At 41.4% G+C, this 16,831-nt stretch overlaps 1 protein-coding gene across 8 annotated transcripts in view; it reads left to right on the top strand.

Annotated features, from left to right (window-relative positions):
• The window catches only part of LOC132306187 (helicase protein MOM1-like), a 99,890-nt gene that overhangs the window by 12,952 nt on the left and 70,107 nt on the right, over nt 1-16,831 (top strand). For all 8 annotated transcript variants that reach the window (XM_059803483.1, XM_059803477.1, XM_059803481.1 and 5 more), the window contains one exon: nt 16,429-16,513. In XM_059803483.1, the coding sequence (XP_059659466.1) occupies nt 16,429-16,513 (85 nt within the window). The remainder of the gene's footprint in view (nt 1-16,428; nt 16,514-16,831) is intronic.

A 16,831-nucleotide genomic window follows, 5' to 3' on the forward strand; every position in this document is an offset into this window, starting at 1 on the left:
TAATCTCCGATTTTACAAAGTGTGAAGACCTTCGCTTGATCTCCACCGTGGACATAGGCTTTGCCGAACCACGTGTAAATCTTTGTGTGTTGTGTTTTATTTTTCTGTCGTGTTTTGTGATTGTTGCTTGGGTTCGCTGCGTTTGTCGTAACACCAATCATTAAACTGTCGCCGAAAACGCACATCCCAAGTAATCCTCCTGCTATCAAGCCGATAACAGTCGGTCACCCAAGCATGTCTGTCAACAGCAATCCTGAAGAGCCTGGGAAACGAATAAGCTAAAGAACGCTCACCGCACCATAAGTCCTCCCAAAACTGAGTGTCCCCGCCGTCTCGTATTTTGAATTTGATATGTTTGGAAAATTCATCCCAACCCCTCGGAATAAACTTCCAAACACCAACACCACCAGTAGATCTAACAGCTATGGAAGACCACCCATCTCTCTCCTCCCCATACCGGTATGAGATTACCCTCAAAGCCGTTGGCGCTTTCCTCTAAATCTCTACAACCACTTTCTTAGGAGAGCCCTATTAAAAGGAATCACCTTCTAATACCCAAACCACCTAACTGAAGAAGCCTGCACACTTGCTTCCAGCGAACAAGATGATACTTGAACTCATCCCTCAAACCGCCCCAAAAGGAAATTCCGCTGAAGCCTTTCAATCCTTTCAGCCATGGAGGCTCAAATCTTTTATTTTTTTGATAAGTAAAATGTATTAGAAAGCGTTTAAAAGGGGAACGCGTCCCGAGATATACACAAAAAGAATCTATGAACTCGAAGAACCCAAAAAATCCACAATGTCCTCTAAAAAAGAATAATCCCTCCCCCAACCCCAACAAAAAAGGGTACAAATAATAGAAAATTTCAGCTCTCCAATGGAGGACTCCTTCCCATCAAAAGATCTTTTGTTCCGCTCTTTCCAAAGACTCCACCAAACGCAAAGAGGGGTCACCCTCCAGAAGTCTCTAGCCTGAGCCCCCACCCATTGGCCCCTCTGGATATCTAGCAATCCTCGAGAAGTCTGAGGCATGACCCAATGGATGCCAAACAAACCAAGCAAAAGACTCCAACATTCATAAGCAACAGGACAATGCAGCAGAAGGTGATCCACGGACTCCCCAAAGCACTTGCAAAGACAACACCGGTTAACAATGATATGTCTTCTCTTCCGTAAATTGTCCAAAGTCAGAATCTTACTCCAAGCTGCAGTCCACACAAAAAGGGCCACCCTAAGGGGCGCCTTAGAGAGCCACACCGTCTTCCATGGGAAGGGCAACCCATGAAACCCCGAGAGGCGCACAAAGAATGACCGGACCTGGAACATCCCATTAGAAGAAGGCATCCAAAACAAGGAATCCACACCAGTGCCATCCAATTCCTGTCTATACAAAATGCCAACAAGCCAGTGACATCATCTAACTCCCAATCCTGAAAAGGTCGCCTGAATCGCACATCCCAAGACAACGTCCCGCTATCAAGACGGTAGCAGTCAGCAACCAAAGCATGTTTGTCAATAGCAATCCTAAACAATCTTGGAAACAACATAGCCAAAGGCCTATCTTCGCACCAGGAATCCTCCCAAAACCTGACAAATCTTCCATCCCGAACTCTGAATCTAATGTGTTTGGAGAATTCATCCCACCCCTTCCCAATGGACCTCCACACCCCCACACCATAAGCAGCCCTAACAGGCTTAGCTGACCACCCCCCTCTCTCCTCCCCAAAACGACAAGAAATGACCTTTCTCCATAATCTATGTCTTTCACTGCCGAATCTCCAAAGCCACTTGCCTAGAAGAACATTATTGAAAGGGGCCAGTCTTCTAATTCCGAGACCACCAAGCTGAAGAGGCTTGCAAACCTGATCCCATTTGACAAGATGATATTTAAACTCCCCCCCCCCCCCCCCAAAAAAAAGGAAATTCTGTTGGAGCATCTCCAGTCTTTCCACAATAGAGGCTGGAATCCTAAAAAGCGAGAGAAAGTATGTTGGAAGGCTTGACAAAACACTCTTCACTAACGCGACTTTTCCACCCTTGGAGAGATATTGCTTTTTCCAACCAGCCAATCTTCTCTCGACCTGCTCAATCACCGGGTCCCAACTTCCCACCCTCCTTGCCGAGTCCCCCAGTAGTAGACCCAAATAAGAAATAGGGAAGCGTTGCATCCCACAGCCTAAAGCAGCAGCCAAAGAATCCACATCCTGCACCTCCCCCACAGGGACAAGCACACTTTTACCCACATTGACTTTCAGACTAGAGACAGCCTGAAAACAAACCAAAACACATCTCAAATATTGTAACTGGGACACCTCTGTCTTACAGAAAACAATTGTATCATCCGCAAAAAGAAGGTGAGAAATCTCCATCTGCTGAACCGATTCAGGGCCGAGCTTGAAACCCCTAATAAACCCCAAATCCACAGCCCTTCTCATCAGCCTACTAAGGGCCTCTATAACAATAATAAACAAAAATGGGGAAAAAGGGTCCCCCTGCCTCAGACCTCGAGAACTACCAAAGAATCCCGTAGGAGACCCATTAACCAAAATCGAAAATCTGACAGTGGAAACACATGTAGTAATCCATTTCCTCCATTTCGCACCAAAACCCATCCTTTCCAACAAATACAATAGGAAATTCCAACTGACACGATCATAGGCTTTTTCGATATCCAGCTTACAAAGAACACCAGGAACACCACTACTAAGTCTAGAATCCACGCATTCACCGGCAATGAGAGCCGAGTCCAGAATCTGTCTACCCCCAATAAAAGCATTTTGAGACTCAGAAACAACTCTATCAAGCACCTCCCTCAGCCTAAGCGCAAGGACTTTCGCAATGATCTTATAGATACACCTAATCAGACTAATTGGTCTAAAGTCCTTGACATTAGAAGCACCACCCTTCTTAGGAATAAGGGCAATAATGGATGCGTTCAGTGATTTCTCAAATCTCCCTGTGGAATGAAACTCATGAAAAGTGCTCATAATCTCAAGCCTAACCACCTCCCAACTTTCCAGCAAAAATCTCATAGTAAAACCATCAGGGCCTGGAGCCTTATCGCCATTACAACTCTTGAGAGCCTTCAGCACCTCCTCCTCCTCCGAAAAAGGAACCTCCAACCCATCCCTTTCCAAAACAGAAATAGAGTCAAGATGAAGGTCATTAAGCCTTGGCCTCCATCGAAGAGGCTCAGAATAAAACCTCCTCCTCCATGGAGGCTCGAATCTGAAAGAGAGAGGAAGTATGTGGGAAGACTCGACAACGTGTTCTTCATGAGGGTGACCTTCCCACCCTTCGAAAGATACTGCTTTCTCCACCCGGCAAGACTTTTCTCAAACCTCTCAATAACATGGTCCCATCTCCCCAAAATTGAGTGTCCCCGCCGTCTCGAACTCTGAATTTGATATGTTTGGAAAATTCATCCCAACCCCTCGGAATAAACTTCCAAACACCAACACCACCAGTAGATCTAACAGCTAGGGAAGACCACCCACCTCTCTCCTCCCCATACCGGTATGAGATTACCCTCCTCCAAAGCCGTTGGCGCTCTCCTCCAAATCTCTACAACCACTTTCCTAGGAGAGCCCTGTTAAAAGGAATCACCCTTCTAATACCCAAACCACCTAACTGAAGAAGCCTGCACACTTGCTCCCAGCGAACAAGATGATACTTGAACTCATCCCTTAAACCGCCCCAAAAGGAAATTCCGCTGAAGCCTTTCAATCCTTTCAGCCACGGAGGCTCGAATTTGAAAGAGAGAGAGGAAGTATGTGGGAAGACTCGACAACGTGTTCTTCATGAGGGTGACCTTCACACCCTTCGAAAGATACTGCTTCTTCCACCTGGCAAGACTTTTCTCAGACCTCTCAATAACATGGTCCCATCTCCCCGCCCTTTGCTGGACTAAGGAACTCTTCCCCCACATTCACTTTCAGATCAGAGACAGCCTAAAAGCACATCAAAACACACCAAAACACACCTTAAATATCTCAACTGGACGCCAAAGTATCATTCACAAACAATAGATGGGAAATCTCAAATTGATGATCCGTATCTCTGCCTGCCCTAAAGCCCTTAATTAATCCCAAGTCCACGGCCCTCCTCATTAATTTGCTAAGAGCCTCCATAACAATGATGAACAAAAAAGGAGAGAGAGGATCCTCTGTCGCAACCCCCGAGAACTGCCAAAAATTCCAGACGAAACCACCGTTCGCCAGAACCGAAAATCTCACAGACAAAATACAGAACTCGATCCACCTCCTCCATCTCTCCCTAAAGCCCAACCTCTCCAACATGTACAACAAAAAACTACAACTAACATGATCGTAAGCTTACTCAATATCAAGCTTACAAAGAACCCATGGGGTGCCACTACTCAACTTGGAATCCACAAACTTGCTGGCAATGAGAGTAGAATCCAGGATTTGTCGACCATCGATAAAAGCATTATGGGATTATGAAATCAGTCAATCCAAGACATCCCTCAATCTCGAAGCAAGGACTTTAGATATAAGCTTGTACATACACCTAGGGGTGGCAAAATGGGTCAGAAACCATCAACCCACCCATATCCGCCCGCTTTTTAATGGTTATGGGTGAACCATATTTAATTTAAGTGTCAAGATGGGTTGGGTAATTTTTAACCATTTAATTTGACGGTCATGATGGGTTGAATATGGTTAGCCATATTTTACCCATATTTCACCCATCACATAATAAACACGCAATACACATCTATTCTATATTGCACTCAATTCATTTATCTCACTTACAATCCTCTCTCTCTAAATTTGTCTCTCATCAATCCCTTCTCTCTAAGTTTTTCTCTCTAAAAAAAGAAAATTAATTAAAAAAATATACAACCGACATCATTGGATTGATGTCGGTCGTATATGTGCATAAGCCCACTTTACCAACATTTGCCAATTTGAAAGTCTGCATGCCTCTGCCGACGCATAGTTGAATGGTAGGGTGGACTTTCGGTGTCTGAACGAAATCAAATCCATTCCGTTGTGCAAGTATACTATTTAAATCTTACTCGTGTCATGGAAATGGCATGGGTGACAGGTCCTTCAATTAGAACTTTTTTTAAAAAAAAAAAAAAAAAAATGTTTATATATAGAGAGTGAAGCTTTTGCAATAACAATAGTGTTGCAATTTTCATTCCACCCTGGGTACGAACATTTGCCAATTTTTTAATAAGTTTTAAAAATTATATAAAATTTAGGGAGAAAAAAAAAACACAGATTTCATTCAAAATTATAATAAGGATAAAATGAACAAAAATATTATAGTATATGTTTATATATACATATGTATGTATATAAAAATATTATATTATTAGTTTTTAACATTTATTTGACTTTTACATTTTTGAAATTTATCCTATTATATTATGTCGTATCTGTATTTCATATCAGTATCCGTGTTTCTCAGTTAACATTCATTCTATCATGTGTCGAACAATCAGAAAGATGGCTTTTCTATGCGTTTTCTTTTGGAGTGTTGGGAAGTGGTCCGAGTTGATGTGATGGGCTCTTTTCATGCTTTCCATGCTCATGGCTCTTTTGAAAAGAGCTTGAATGCCACTTTCATTGCCCTTATTCCAAAAAAGGGAGGTGCGTTGGATGTTAGGGATTTTCGTCCTATTAGTTTGGTGGGTTGTTTTTACAAGTTGCTTGCCAAAGTCTTAGCCTCTAGGCTGAGGAAGGTTCTGGATGGCGTCATTTCTGATTCTCAGAATGCTTTTGTGGGAGATCATTAGATTTTGGATTCTGTTCTTATTGCTAGTGAATATGTGGACTCCAGGTTGAGTAGTGGGGTTCCGGGTGTTTTGTGTAAGTTGGACATTGAGAAGGCTTACGACCATGTGAGTTGGAGTTTCCTTATCTACTTGATGGAGAGGATGGGGTTCGGGGAGCGATGGAGGAGATGGATTCTTTTTTGTATTCTAGTGCGCGCTTTTCTGTCCTTGTGAATGGAGCTCCAACGGGGTTTTTCTCTAGTTCGAGGGGCTTGAGACAGGGGGATCCGCTTTCTCCTTTCCTTTTTCTTTTTGTGATGGAGGCTCTTAGCAGGCTGTTGAAAAAGGCTGTTGATCTAGGATTGTTGAAAGGATTTCGGGTGGGTAGAGATGTTGCTAGTCAGTTGGAGATTTCTCACTTGATGTTTGTAGATGATACCTTGGTTCTTTGTGATGCTGATGCATTCCAGCTGAGACATTTGAGATGCGTTTTGATTTGGTTTCAAGTTGTCTCTGGGCTTAATGTGAATGTTGGAAAGAGTGTTTTAGTGCCGGTTGGGGATGTTCTTGATATTGAGATGTTTGCTCAGATCCTCGGATGTGGCACTAGCTCGTTTCCTATTTCTTACTTAGGTTTGCCTCTGGGTGCTCCTTCGAGATGTGTGGGGAGTTGGGATCCGGTGGTGGATAGATTTGAGAAGAGGATGGCGGGTTGGAAGAAGCAGTACCTATCCAAAGGGGGGCGGGTCACTCTGATCAAGAGCACTCTCTCTTGCCTACCCACCTATTTTATCTCCCTTTTTCAGATTCCTTCTTCGGTGGCGGAGAGAATTGAGAGTTTGCAGCGGAATTTTCTTTGGGGAGGGAGAGGAGAGGAGTTCAAATATCATCTGGTTCGATGGGAGCAAGTGTGCCGTCCTCTTTGGAGTGGAGGTTTAGGGATTCGAAGGTTGTTGCCTTTCAATAGGGCTCTTCTTAGGAAATGGCTTTGGAGATTTAGGGTTGAGAGGCTTTGGCTTTGGAGGAAAGTCATTGCCAGCAAGTTTGAGGAAATCAGTGGTGGGTGGTGTTTTCTTGAGATGCGTGGTCCTAAGGGTGTGGGGGTTTGGACTTGCATTCGAAAGGGATAAGACGTTTTTTGTAATCTTGTTCGCTTTAGGATCAGGGATGGAAGGAGGATAGATTTTGGGGGGACCTTTGGTGTGGGGAACTTCCCCTTGCTCTCTCTTTCCCTCAGCTTTATAGGATTGCTTCTGACAAGCAGGCCTTGGTGGTTGACTGTTATCACCTTGATAATGGAAGACTAACTTGGGACGTTCAGTTTAGGAGACATTTTCAGGATTGGGAAATTGAGGAGGTCACTCGTTTTTTGGAGTTACTGTATCGTCAGTTGATCTCTCATGAGGAGGTTGATTGTTGGCTTTGGAGTCCTCACTCTCAGGGTCGATTCGAGGTGAGATCCTTTTTCAGGTGCCTTTCTGATGGGGAGGGTGGCACTTTCCCTTGGAAGGCTATTTGGCGTTCCAAGGCTCCCCTTAAGGTGGCCTTTTTTGCTTGGATGTCTGTCTTGGGTAGGATTTTAACCCAGGATAATTTGAGGAGGAGAAAGCAGGTGGTTATCAATCGCTGTTTCTTGTGTCGTCGCGATGAGGAGACAGTGGATCACCTTCTGTTGCATTGCAGTTTGGCCAGAGATTGTTGGGATATGATGATTGGGTTATTTGGGGTCCCTTGGGTTATACCCTGTTCCTCTTGAGGGTTGATTGAGGCATGGAGAAGTTTCTCTGTTGGGGCGCTCATCCGGGATGCTTGGAGGGCTACCCCTCTCTGTGTTTGGTGGTGCATTTGGCTCGAGAGGAATCGGAGATACTTCGATGGCAAGGAGAAACCCATTTCTAAGCTTAAGTTCTCTATTATTTCTACTCTTTTGTTGGGTCTCAGAGAGAGATTATCGTTCTGTTGAGGAGATTGTTATTTTTTGGCCTCTTTGAAGGCTTAAAGCTTTTTGTGGCCTTTTCATCTTGTTTCCATGGGTTTCGCTCCCCTTTGAGCGTTTTTTTATAAAATTCTTACTTATCAAAAAAAACAAAAAAAACCAATGGTGGTGTTAGGATGAGTATGTAGGGGCCAAATGAAGCAGGGAAAATGTGAACATGGAATGTACCTTCAAAGCCCATGTCATTTACATCATGTTGTATTAGTATTCCATAATATTAAAAAAAAAAAAAAAAAAAAATAATAATAATTAATGGGTCCACGGGGTTATAACGGGTTGACCCTACCCATTTTCAACCCGTTTTGAACGGGTTGAATATGGGTCTTGACCCATGTTGACTCGCCCATTTTCAACCCAACCCAAACCCAAACCCGACCCAACCTGTCCATTTGCCACCCCTACATACACCCCACCAAGCTAATAGATCTAAAATCCTTAACATCTATGGCTCCACCTTTCTTTGGAATAAGGGCCCATGAGAATGTAACTCCTGGAATGTCCCCATCACCTCATCCCCGACCACACCCCAACTCTCTAACAGGAATCTCATAATGAAGCCATCCGGACCTAGGGCTTTGTCACCATTGCAACTCTGCGTCTTATCCCAAACAAGAGAAAGTTCTTGGTCGATTCTTTTTCTTGCTGCTATTCACTTCGCGAATCAGATTATTATTATAAATTTATTTATTTATTATTTTTCCAATTGGTACGAGTCCTAGCTGTTTTCCTAAATGTGAACGAGCTACATGATGTTGTCCCCCGTTTCTGCCATTGACAGTGCTCATAATCTTGAGATCAAGCTTTAAAGATAGAAATTAGTTCAGCTTTGAGAGTGGCGCTTCCTGAAGCTAATAATATGACCTAGAGGGGGGATGAATAGGTTATAGGTCTATTTTCTCTTTTTATTGATTTTAACATTGATGATCATCAAGTTGAAGTTTTTTTAACCCAATTAATTAATCAACTTGGTTCACACAAGTAATAAAGCAATAATGTAAACTCGTAAAGAGTAAAAGAAAATGGGATGCCAGATTCTTATTTGGAAACCTAAACAGAAGGAACTACTGGGCACTCTATGAGTTCCAGATGTTAGTGCCTTTGGAATCACCTATTGTTGAATCAACTTGTCAAATAGGAATACCTATTAATTTACACACTCCTCCTATCTTCTAGTTATAACATCTTACTACCTCCGTTCCACAATAGTTGTCCACATTGGGAATTGTGACTCATAAAACGGAGGGAGTAATTTTTTCCGCTGTAGCACTTGGGATGTCCATCAATTGTTTATTTTTTATGAATTGAAAAGACTTGTCAAAAAGTTTAGTTATTTTCCAAGAAACAGATCATATCGCCCAAGACTAGTATTTCAATACAAAAATTAACTGATAGTTAATTATTGAATCCAATGCTGTCCGTACGCCTAGTGAGAGATCCACAGGAGGTCTTTGGTCTCAAGCCATGACTGATTTTTCTGATTTCATTGGCACCCACCATCTTATTGATCTTCTGATGGAAGGAGGCCATTTCACATGGTCTAGTGGACGGGAATCACCAACGTTGTCATGGCTTGACAGATTCTTGGTTTGGGGGATTTGGAGGAGAAGTTCCCTGATGTGTCTCAGGTGGCTTTGGCTTGTGCTATTTTGGACCATATTCCTATTCTTATTGATTGTGGAGGGGTGAGGAGAGGGAGATCGCCTTTCCGGTTTGAAAATATGTGGTTCCGGGCTGATGACTTCAAAGATAGGGTCGGATTTGGTGGACGGGCTATGAGTTTAGGGGCAGTTCGAGTTTCCAGTTGGCATCCAAATTAAGGTGGTTATAGAGTGATATTAAGACTTGGAACAAGGAAGTGTTTAGTAGCCTTGTTTGGCGAAAGAACAGAATCCTCCTGGAAATCTCAGTTTTGGATAGGAAGGAGGGTGAGGAAGGTCTTAGTAGCAGGGATGTGAGCAGAAGGGAGGGAGAGATTGTGGAGATGGAGGAGATCTCTCAAAGACAAAAGTCTAGAGCCCTTTGGCTCAAGGAAGTTGATCAAAACACGAAGTTTTTTCACAAAATGGTTAATGCTCATAGAAGAGGTAACCACATTGGGAGGATTCGATTTAATGGGGTTACGATTATTGCGGAAGATGATATCCGGAATGGGTTCGTGTCTTTTTTCAAGCAGCTCTTTGAGGAGACTGCTTCTTGGAGGCCTTTGCTTAATAGGCTTGAGTTTGCGGTTATCTCGGATAGTGATAGAGACTGGCTTGAGATGCCGTTTGGGGAGGAGGAGGTGTTGGCGGCTTTGAGGATCTGTGATAGGGATAAAGCTCCTGGATCAGATGGTTTTACTTTAGCTTTCTTTCAGCATAATTGGGAGGTGGTGTAGGTTGAGGTGATGGGGGCAATTGGCTCCTTTTTCCTGCATGGATCGTTAGGGAAGAGTCTTAATGCTTCCTTTATTACTCTTGTCCTAAAAAAAAAGGGTGGAGCAATTGAAGCACAGGATTTCAGACCCATTAGCTTTGTTGGGGTTGTGTATAAGATTATTGCGAAAGTGCTAGCCATTCGACTGAGGAGAGTAGTGCTTGATGGTGTAATCTCGTATTCTCAGAATGCTTTTGTTGGAGGGCGTCAAATTCTAGATTTAGTGTTGATTGCCAGTGAGTGTATTAAGGCTAGGGCGAGAAGTGGAATTTTGGGGGTCGTGTGCAAATTGGATATTTTTTTTTTCCCTAAATGAAGGAGTATATATAAATATAAACAAGATAGTACAAGGAACAATATGAGGACATACCCTCATTAAAAAAAAAAAAAACAACCAAAGTCCTAAACAGGACACTCAATATCCTTAAGCAAGGACATTCAAAAAGACAATAAAAGGAAGATTACAAAATATCCTGATTGCAAATTGGATATTGAAAAGGCTTATGATCATGTCTGTTGGGATTTTTTGATGTACATGATAAAGAGAACGGGCTTTGGTCAAAAGTGGAGGGCGTGGATTTTTTTTCTGCATTTCTACAGCATTCTTCTTTGTTTTAGTGAATGGATCTCCGGCTGGATTCTTTGCTAGTTCTCGAGGCTTGAGGCAGGGGAACCCTCTCTCCCCATTGTTGTTTATTATTGTTATGGAGGCTTTTAGTCGTTTGATGGGCATAGCAGGGGAGCTTGGGTTTATTCAGGGATCCTTAGTGGGTAGAGCCCCCAATCAATTAGTCATTTCCCACGTGCTGTTTGCAGATGATACCATTGTCTTTTGTGATGCTAATCAGCTGAGGTATTTAAGGTGTGTGTTGGCATGTTTCCAAGTTGTTTTTGGTTTGAAGATAAATATTGGAAAAAGTGAGATTGTCCCCGTTGGGGTGGTGGAAGATATTCAAGTTTTGGCTGATACGTTGGGATGTGGTGTTGGCTCTTTTCCGATCTCCTACTTGGGACTCCCTTTGGGAGCCTCGTTGAGGAGAATTTCTGTTTGGGATCCGATTGTTGAGAGATTTGAGAGGAGCCTTGCTGGCTGGAAGAAACAATACTTGTCAAAAGGGGGAAGGGTTACTCTTATGAAAAACACACTCTCAAGCCTCCCGACCTATTTTTTGTCGCTTTTTCCGATGCCTAAGAAAGTTGTTAGAAGACTAGATGTTATTCAGAAGAAGTTCTTATGGGGGGGTTTAGGAGATGAGTTCAAGTATCACTTGGCTTATTCGAATAAAGTGCGTTCCCCTGTTAAAATGGGGGGTTTGGGCATTCGAAGGTTGGATGTGTTTAATAAGGCGCTGTTGGGCAAGTGGTTGTGGAGATTTGAGAAAGAGAGGACCAAGCTTTGGAGGTGTCTCATTGCTTGTCATTATGGGGAGGGTGATGGTGGGTGGTAGTCTAGGGAGGTTAGATTCCTAGCGGGTATGGGCTTTTGGAAACTTCTCCGTGGAGGTTGGGATGAATTTTCTAAAAGGATTCGGTTCAAGGTTTAAAGTGGAAGAAATGTCAGGTTTTGGTAACACATGGTGTGGGGATTTGGCTTTGGCCCGTAGGGTCCCTCAAATTTACCGGATTGCTGTGAATAGAGATGCTATAGTTGCTAATTATTATCGCCTTGATAATAGAAGACTTGGGATATGTGGTTCCTTAGACAGTTCTGTGATTGAGGACTATTGGAGGTTATAGATCTTCTAGCTTTCATCTATATCCAGGTGGTGGTCAGGGTGAGCATGGATGAGATGGTGTAGGTGGGTTCCTCGAGAGGGGTGTTCGAGGTTAAGTCCTTCTATTTTATTATGGTGGAGCTTTCTGGCCCTGCTTTTTCTTGGAAAGCTATTTGGAGGACGAAAGCACCACTTAAGGTAGCTTTTTTCTCATGGACAACTGCTTTGGGAAGCATCCTCACTATTGATAATCTTAGAAGAAGAAGTCAAGTTGTGGTTAAGAGGTGCTACATGTGTAAGAAGACGGGGGAATTTGTTAACCATCTTCGTATTCATTGCTTGGTGGCAAGGGATGTTTGGTCTTTCTTTTTGGTTGCTTTTGGTATTCCATGGGTTTTCTCAGAATCTATGGTCGACTTGCTTGAGACTTGATGAGGGTGTATAGTGGAGAGCCGAGTCAGAGATGCTTGGAGGGCTACTCCCCTGTGTGTATGGTGGGGTTTGTGGTGAGAGAGAAATAGGAGATACTTTGTGTAACACCTCAAATCCCATGATCCGGTGCATTAACTAGGAAACCCAAAGCCGACCTGGAACTCGGTCCAAAATGCGGAAGCGAATAAAAGGAAGATGTTACTAGAGAAAAATGCCATATCTAGGACAACACAAGAACCTTAAGTGAAGTCAACAAGACTTGAGTACGTGCATAACTAGGAAGCTAATGACAAAAGAAACCAAAACAGTCACAAATGCGAAAGCGATGACCCACATTAACCTACATGGCTAATGTGACCCCAAAGATAACTCAAATGAAGTACTAAGACCAAACCAATCATATAATAACATTATATGAGGTCTCTAACATCAAAGGAATGGATTCGCCATAAAAGGCATCCTCGGACTAAAAGATTTCAGAGCATGTCTCACAAAAAGAATCATAACTCTCTCCATGGTGGGAATTATGGAATGAGACTGGTACCATTGGAAAGCTTATTTCAAGACGGTCAATTTGAACTCAAGAATGAGCTAATTTGGATTTAAGATGAGCAAGATATGGCAGTTTGAAGTTTGCCTTACAGTGCTGTGGGAATTGTGGAATGAGACTGGTACCATTGGAAAGCTTATTTCAAGACAGTCAATTTAAACTCAAGAATGACCTAATTTGGATTTAAGATGAGCAAGATATGGCCATTTGAAGTTTGCCCTACAGTGCTGTGAACAGGAACTAAGATCGATCTTAGTGAACCTAAGATCGATCCCAACAAAACAGAAATCTGAGATTGATCCGAATGAACTAAAGATCGATCGTAGTGTACCTAAGATCGATCCCAACGAAATAGAATGGAAAAATAACCCTGCAGAAAGGTCCATGGCCACCCTAAATCATTCATATGCATATATATAGTCCCAAAACTGAATCTAAAACTTCCCAAGTGATGAAATATGGTATGAACATGGTGAATCCTAAGTATGTGCGTGCAACATACATCCTTGAGTGAGCAAAATAAGATGGTAGCAATACTAATTTGGAAAAAAAGTGGCTTTATGGCCTCATTACATGATTTTCTCCGAGTACCAAATACAATTATTCCAAATCATACCACATACTCATAATTACATTTCCCAAAGATACATGTCACCTCAACTCGAATCATAATACCTAAAATGGCTACAACATGAAATGGCGACAAAAAACATATAATACCAAATTACATCACAAAACAAGTAAAAAGGAAGCATCGTCCTCAAAAGCCTTGCTTCAACCTGAGAGGGGAATCAACGAGGGGTGAGCTTACAATGCTCGGTAGGAAATATGCTAGTTACATACACATACTATATTCCTTTGGCCTCACAAGAGTAGCCCATGTCAACAATACAAAGAGACATGCTCCCTAACATCTAATTCCGAGGAAAATCCTAAAAGCATCATCCTAAGCTACCAATTGTACTTAGACATATCCATTTCATTATATAAACCTCAATGTAAATATGCATCATCCATTCCATTTCTAATAAGCATATACGTAGCAAATGAAATAAAATAAGGATTCAAGTTGCAACTACACATGGATGCCAACTTGCAACAAAAACTGGAGTTGGAAATAACAACAATAAACCAAGTTGCAACTACACATGTATGCCAACTTAACAATAGATTCGAAATCAACAGAGGAGAGGGATATCTTGTTACACATGCACCCCCAGTCACACACATTGCATGAACCGGTAAAATGGTTCTTTCGGAATAAGACCACTGGTAATGAACTGTAGTTGTTTTCGGACTATTAACCTGCAGGGAATCAGCCAAGTGGCCACTATAAAGTTGGAGAGTCCGAGCTCGCCTGCTAGCGCTAAGCCCTAGTTGTTACAGATCAAACCGTACAATAAAATCCTCGAGAATATCCCAAAATCATCATCCAATTTCATAAGGTAAGCACATACCGATATATAACCAAATTGCACTTCACAAGCGCACATAAGCTCACGCTATCCATACAAATCATGCCCTAAAGTCCAATGCTATCATGGCCTACTCATTAATGCAATGATTCCACATTAAGCAATATATCATCATACTTAGAAGGGCAATTTATCAAATCTACTACAACATAGATATCCACATAATCATACTTGCAAAAGTTAGCTCGCAATATCATCCATATAGCCTCAAAGTAATTAACACGTATACACATATATGAAATTTACAAAATCAAATAAGCTCCTTGCCTAATAACTTTAATAACAACAACGTACCCAAGAAACATTCTAGGCATAGAATTAAATAATTACATCACTAATTATCATTTTTAAAGCCTTTTAACCCAAACGCAGACTTCTAAATATACACACACACATATGCATGCATACATAATCTAAACTCACAAAACTCAAAGGAATTAAAGCCTTACATACGCAACACCCCCCATCTCATTGAGATGAAAATCTAAAAAAGCTCCAAAAGTGAGAGTGCTCCAATCGAGCTACAATTTTGAAGAGTCGACGAGGATGACGAGGAGAACGTTAAACCCTCCTATGGGGCAGCTTCCAAATCCGACTTTGAAATCATCCCTGCAAGGGTTTTGCTCCCCTTGGTGTCCTCGACATAAAACCCTTCTACGACGAGTCACGAATCTCAACGGAGGTAGATGATACCAAGCCTTGAAGCTTGGATACAAAAGAAAAGAAAAGGGAAAGAAATAGAAGAAAGAAGAAAAGAAGAGAGAGAGAGAATGGGGGAGGGGGATCCGGCCCCCTTGGCTGCTCCCCCCCTCTCTCTCTCTCTCCTCCAACATATGTATATGCATATATATGCCAAAAATGACACTAAAGTCACCCATGGGCCCCCACTTCTTCCAAAATTGCAAAAAGGCCCCTCAAAAAGAAAATATCTAGAAAATAATAATACAATCACCCCAAAATAAATTATGATGTCCAGTGTGTCCCAAATGAAATATTTATGTCCAATATGTTCCAAAATAATAAATGCAAAGTATTGGAAAAAAATTCCCGAACACTTGACCTGAGACTCTAAAATGTCAAAAAAAGGAAAATGGGAAAAATGGAAAAAGAGACAGGTCCTCATGCTTTGAGGGTGTGGAGTCTCCTATTTGGGCTATTAAGTATAGTATACTTTCTTCTTTATGCTTTTGGGTAAATGGGTGGGATTGTATGTTAGTGGATTGTCTTTTGGATTTTGTTGATAGCTTAAAGCTTTAGTGTCGTCATGGACGGCGGTTGTCTGTTTTGGGAGCCTCCCCTTTTGAACATTTTTATGAAATCTTTCTTATCTATGAAAAAATAAAAGAGAATTACCCACCAACCGAAGTTAAATGAAAAAGACTATGTTTAATCAATCAAAAACTATTTCAACAGCTTAGTCTCAATTAGTTGTGTGTCTCAATTTTAATTCTGGGTTAAAAGAAAAGTGCTTGAAAAATTAGATCTTTTAACTCCATGCATGTACAAGATGCCAAAAATGAATTCCAACAATAAAAACTAGCGAAATAAAATCGAAAAGACATAGCAATTTGTATATTTTACATGGGTGGAACTCTTTATGTCATTGTAATTGTATAAAGTGGACATGCAGGTCAGTATGCTGTTGAATAAAAAAATTTCATCTTTCAATTTATACAGATTGTGTTTCTTAACAAGTATTCAAAACTGTCTTTGAATATATCAACACGTTTGAAGATGAAATCTTGCTATTTAGCAAATGTGTCACCACAAATTTGTGGAGCATGTTGCCGTAAGCCTCGATGTTATTTTCTAAGGATGTCATCTTCCAATCTGAACAGTTTAGATCTTTTTGCTACTTGATAAGAGTTGTCAATTGATGATCTTGTTGCTACATGATAAGAGTTGTAAATTACAGTACTTCACAAATATGGAAAAGTGGTCCTTTCTTGCACCTGTCAAACTCGAATGAACCTCATACCCTGTCGATCTTCTCACGTTGTTTATTAAATGAATTGGTGTTTGCACTCCAAATTCCATATCGTTGTTCTTTCTTTTTAAATAATAAAGATGTAAATCAATTTGTGTTTCATATCTTGTAGGGTTGGATATGATTCACCGCCACAGGAGCTCTGTTCTTGCAACTTGACATTAAACAATGATCTATGTGACACCTCCGTTACTAAGGTTGGTTTCCTTTTTCTACCCCAGTTTTCATCGTTTTTAAAACTTTTTATAAGTTCCTATTTCTGAACACATTCTCATTAAGTTTCCTTTGAGATCTGATAACATATAAAGAAGGAAGCTAATAGAATGTTATAATGGTTATTTTTATTTATTTATTGATCTTGCATTATTGGATGGCCACGACATGACATGAATTAGATATTTAGATAGAGGATTGTAAGATGAACCAAAGCTAGTCATTCTCGATTTAAGAGGAATTAGGAAGAAGCTTGCTTGAGCTTGCTTGTAGGTAAATGAGTCGAGCCCAATTTTCATTTG

The sequence above is a fragment of the Cornus florida genome, unplaced genomic scaffold (assembly GCF_030987335.1).
Source record: "Cornus florida cultivar Cherokee Brave unplaced genomic scaffold, ASM3098733v1 CherokeeBrave_3.0.0_Hap2_Chr05, whole genome shotgun sequence".
NCBI classification, from domain to species: domain Eukaryota; kingdom Viridiplantae; phylum Streptophyta; class Magnoliopsida; order Cornales; family Cornaceae; genus Cornus; species Cornus florida.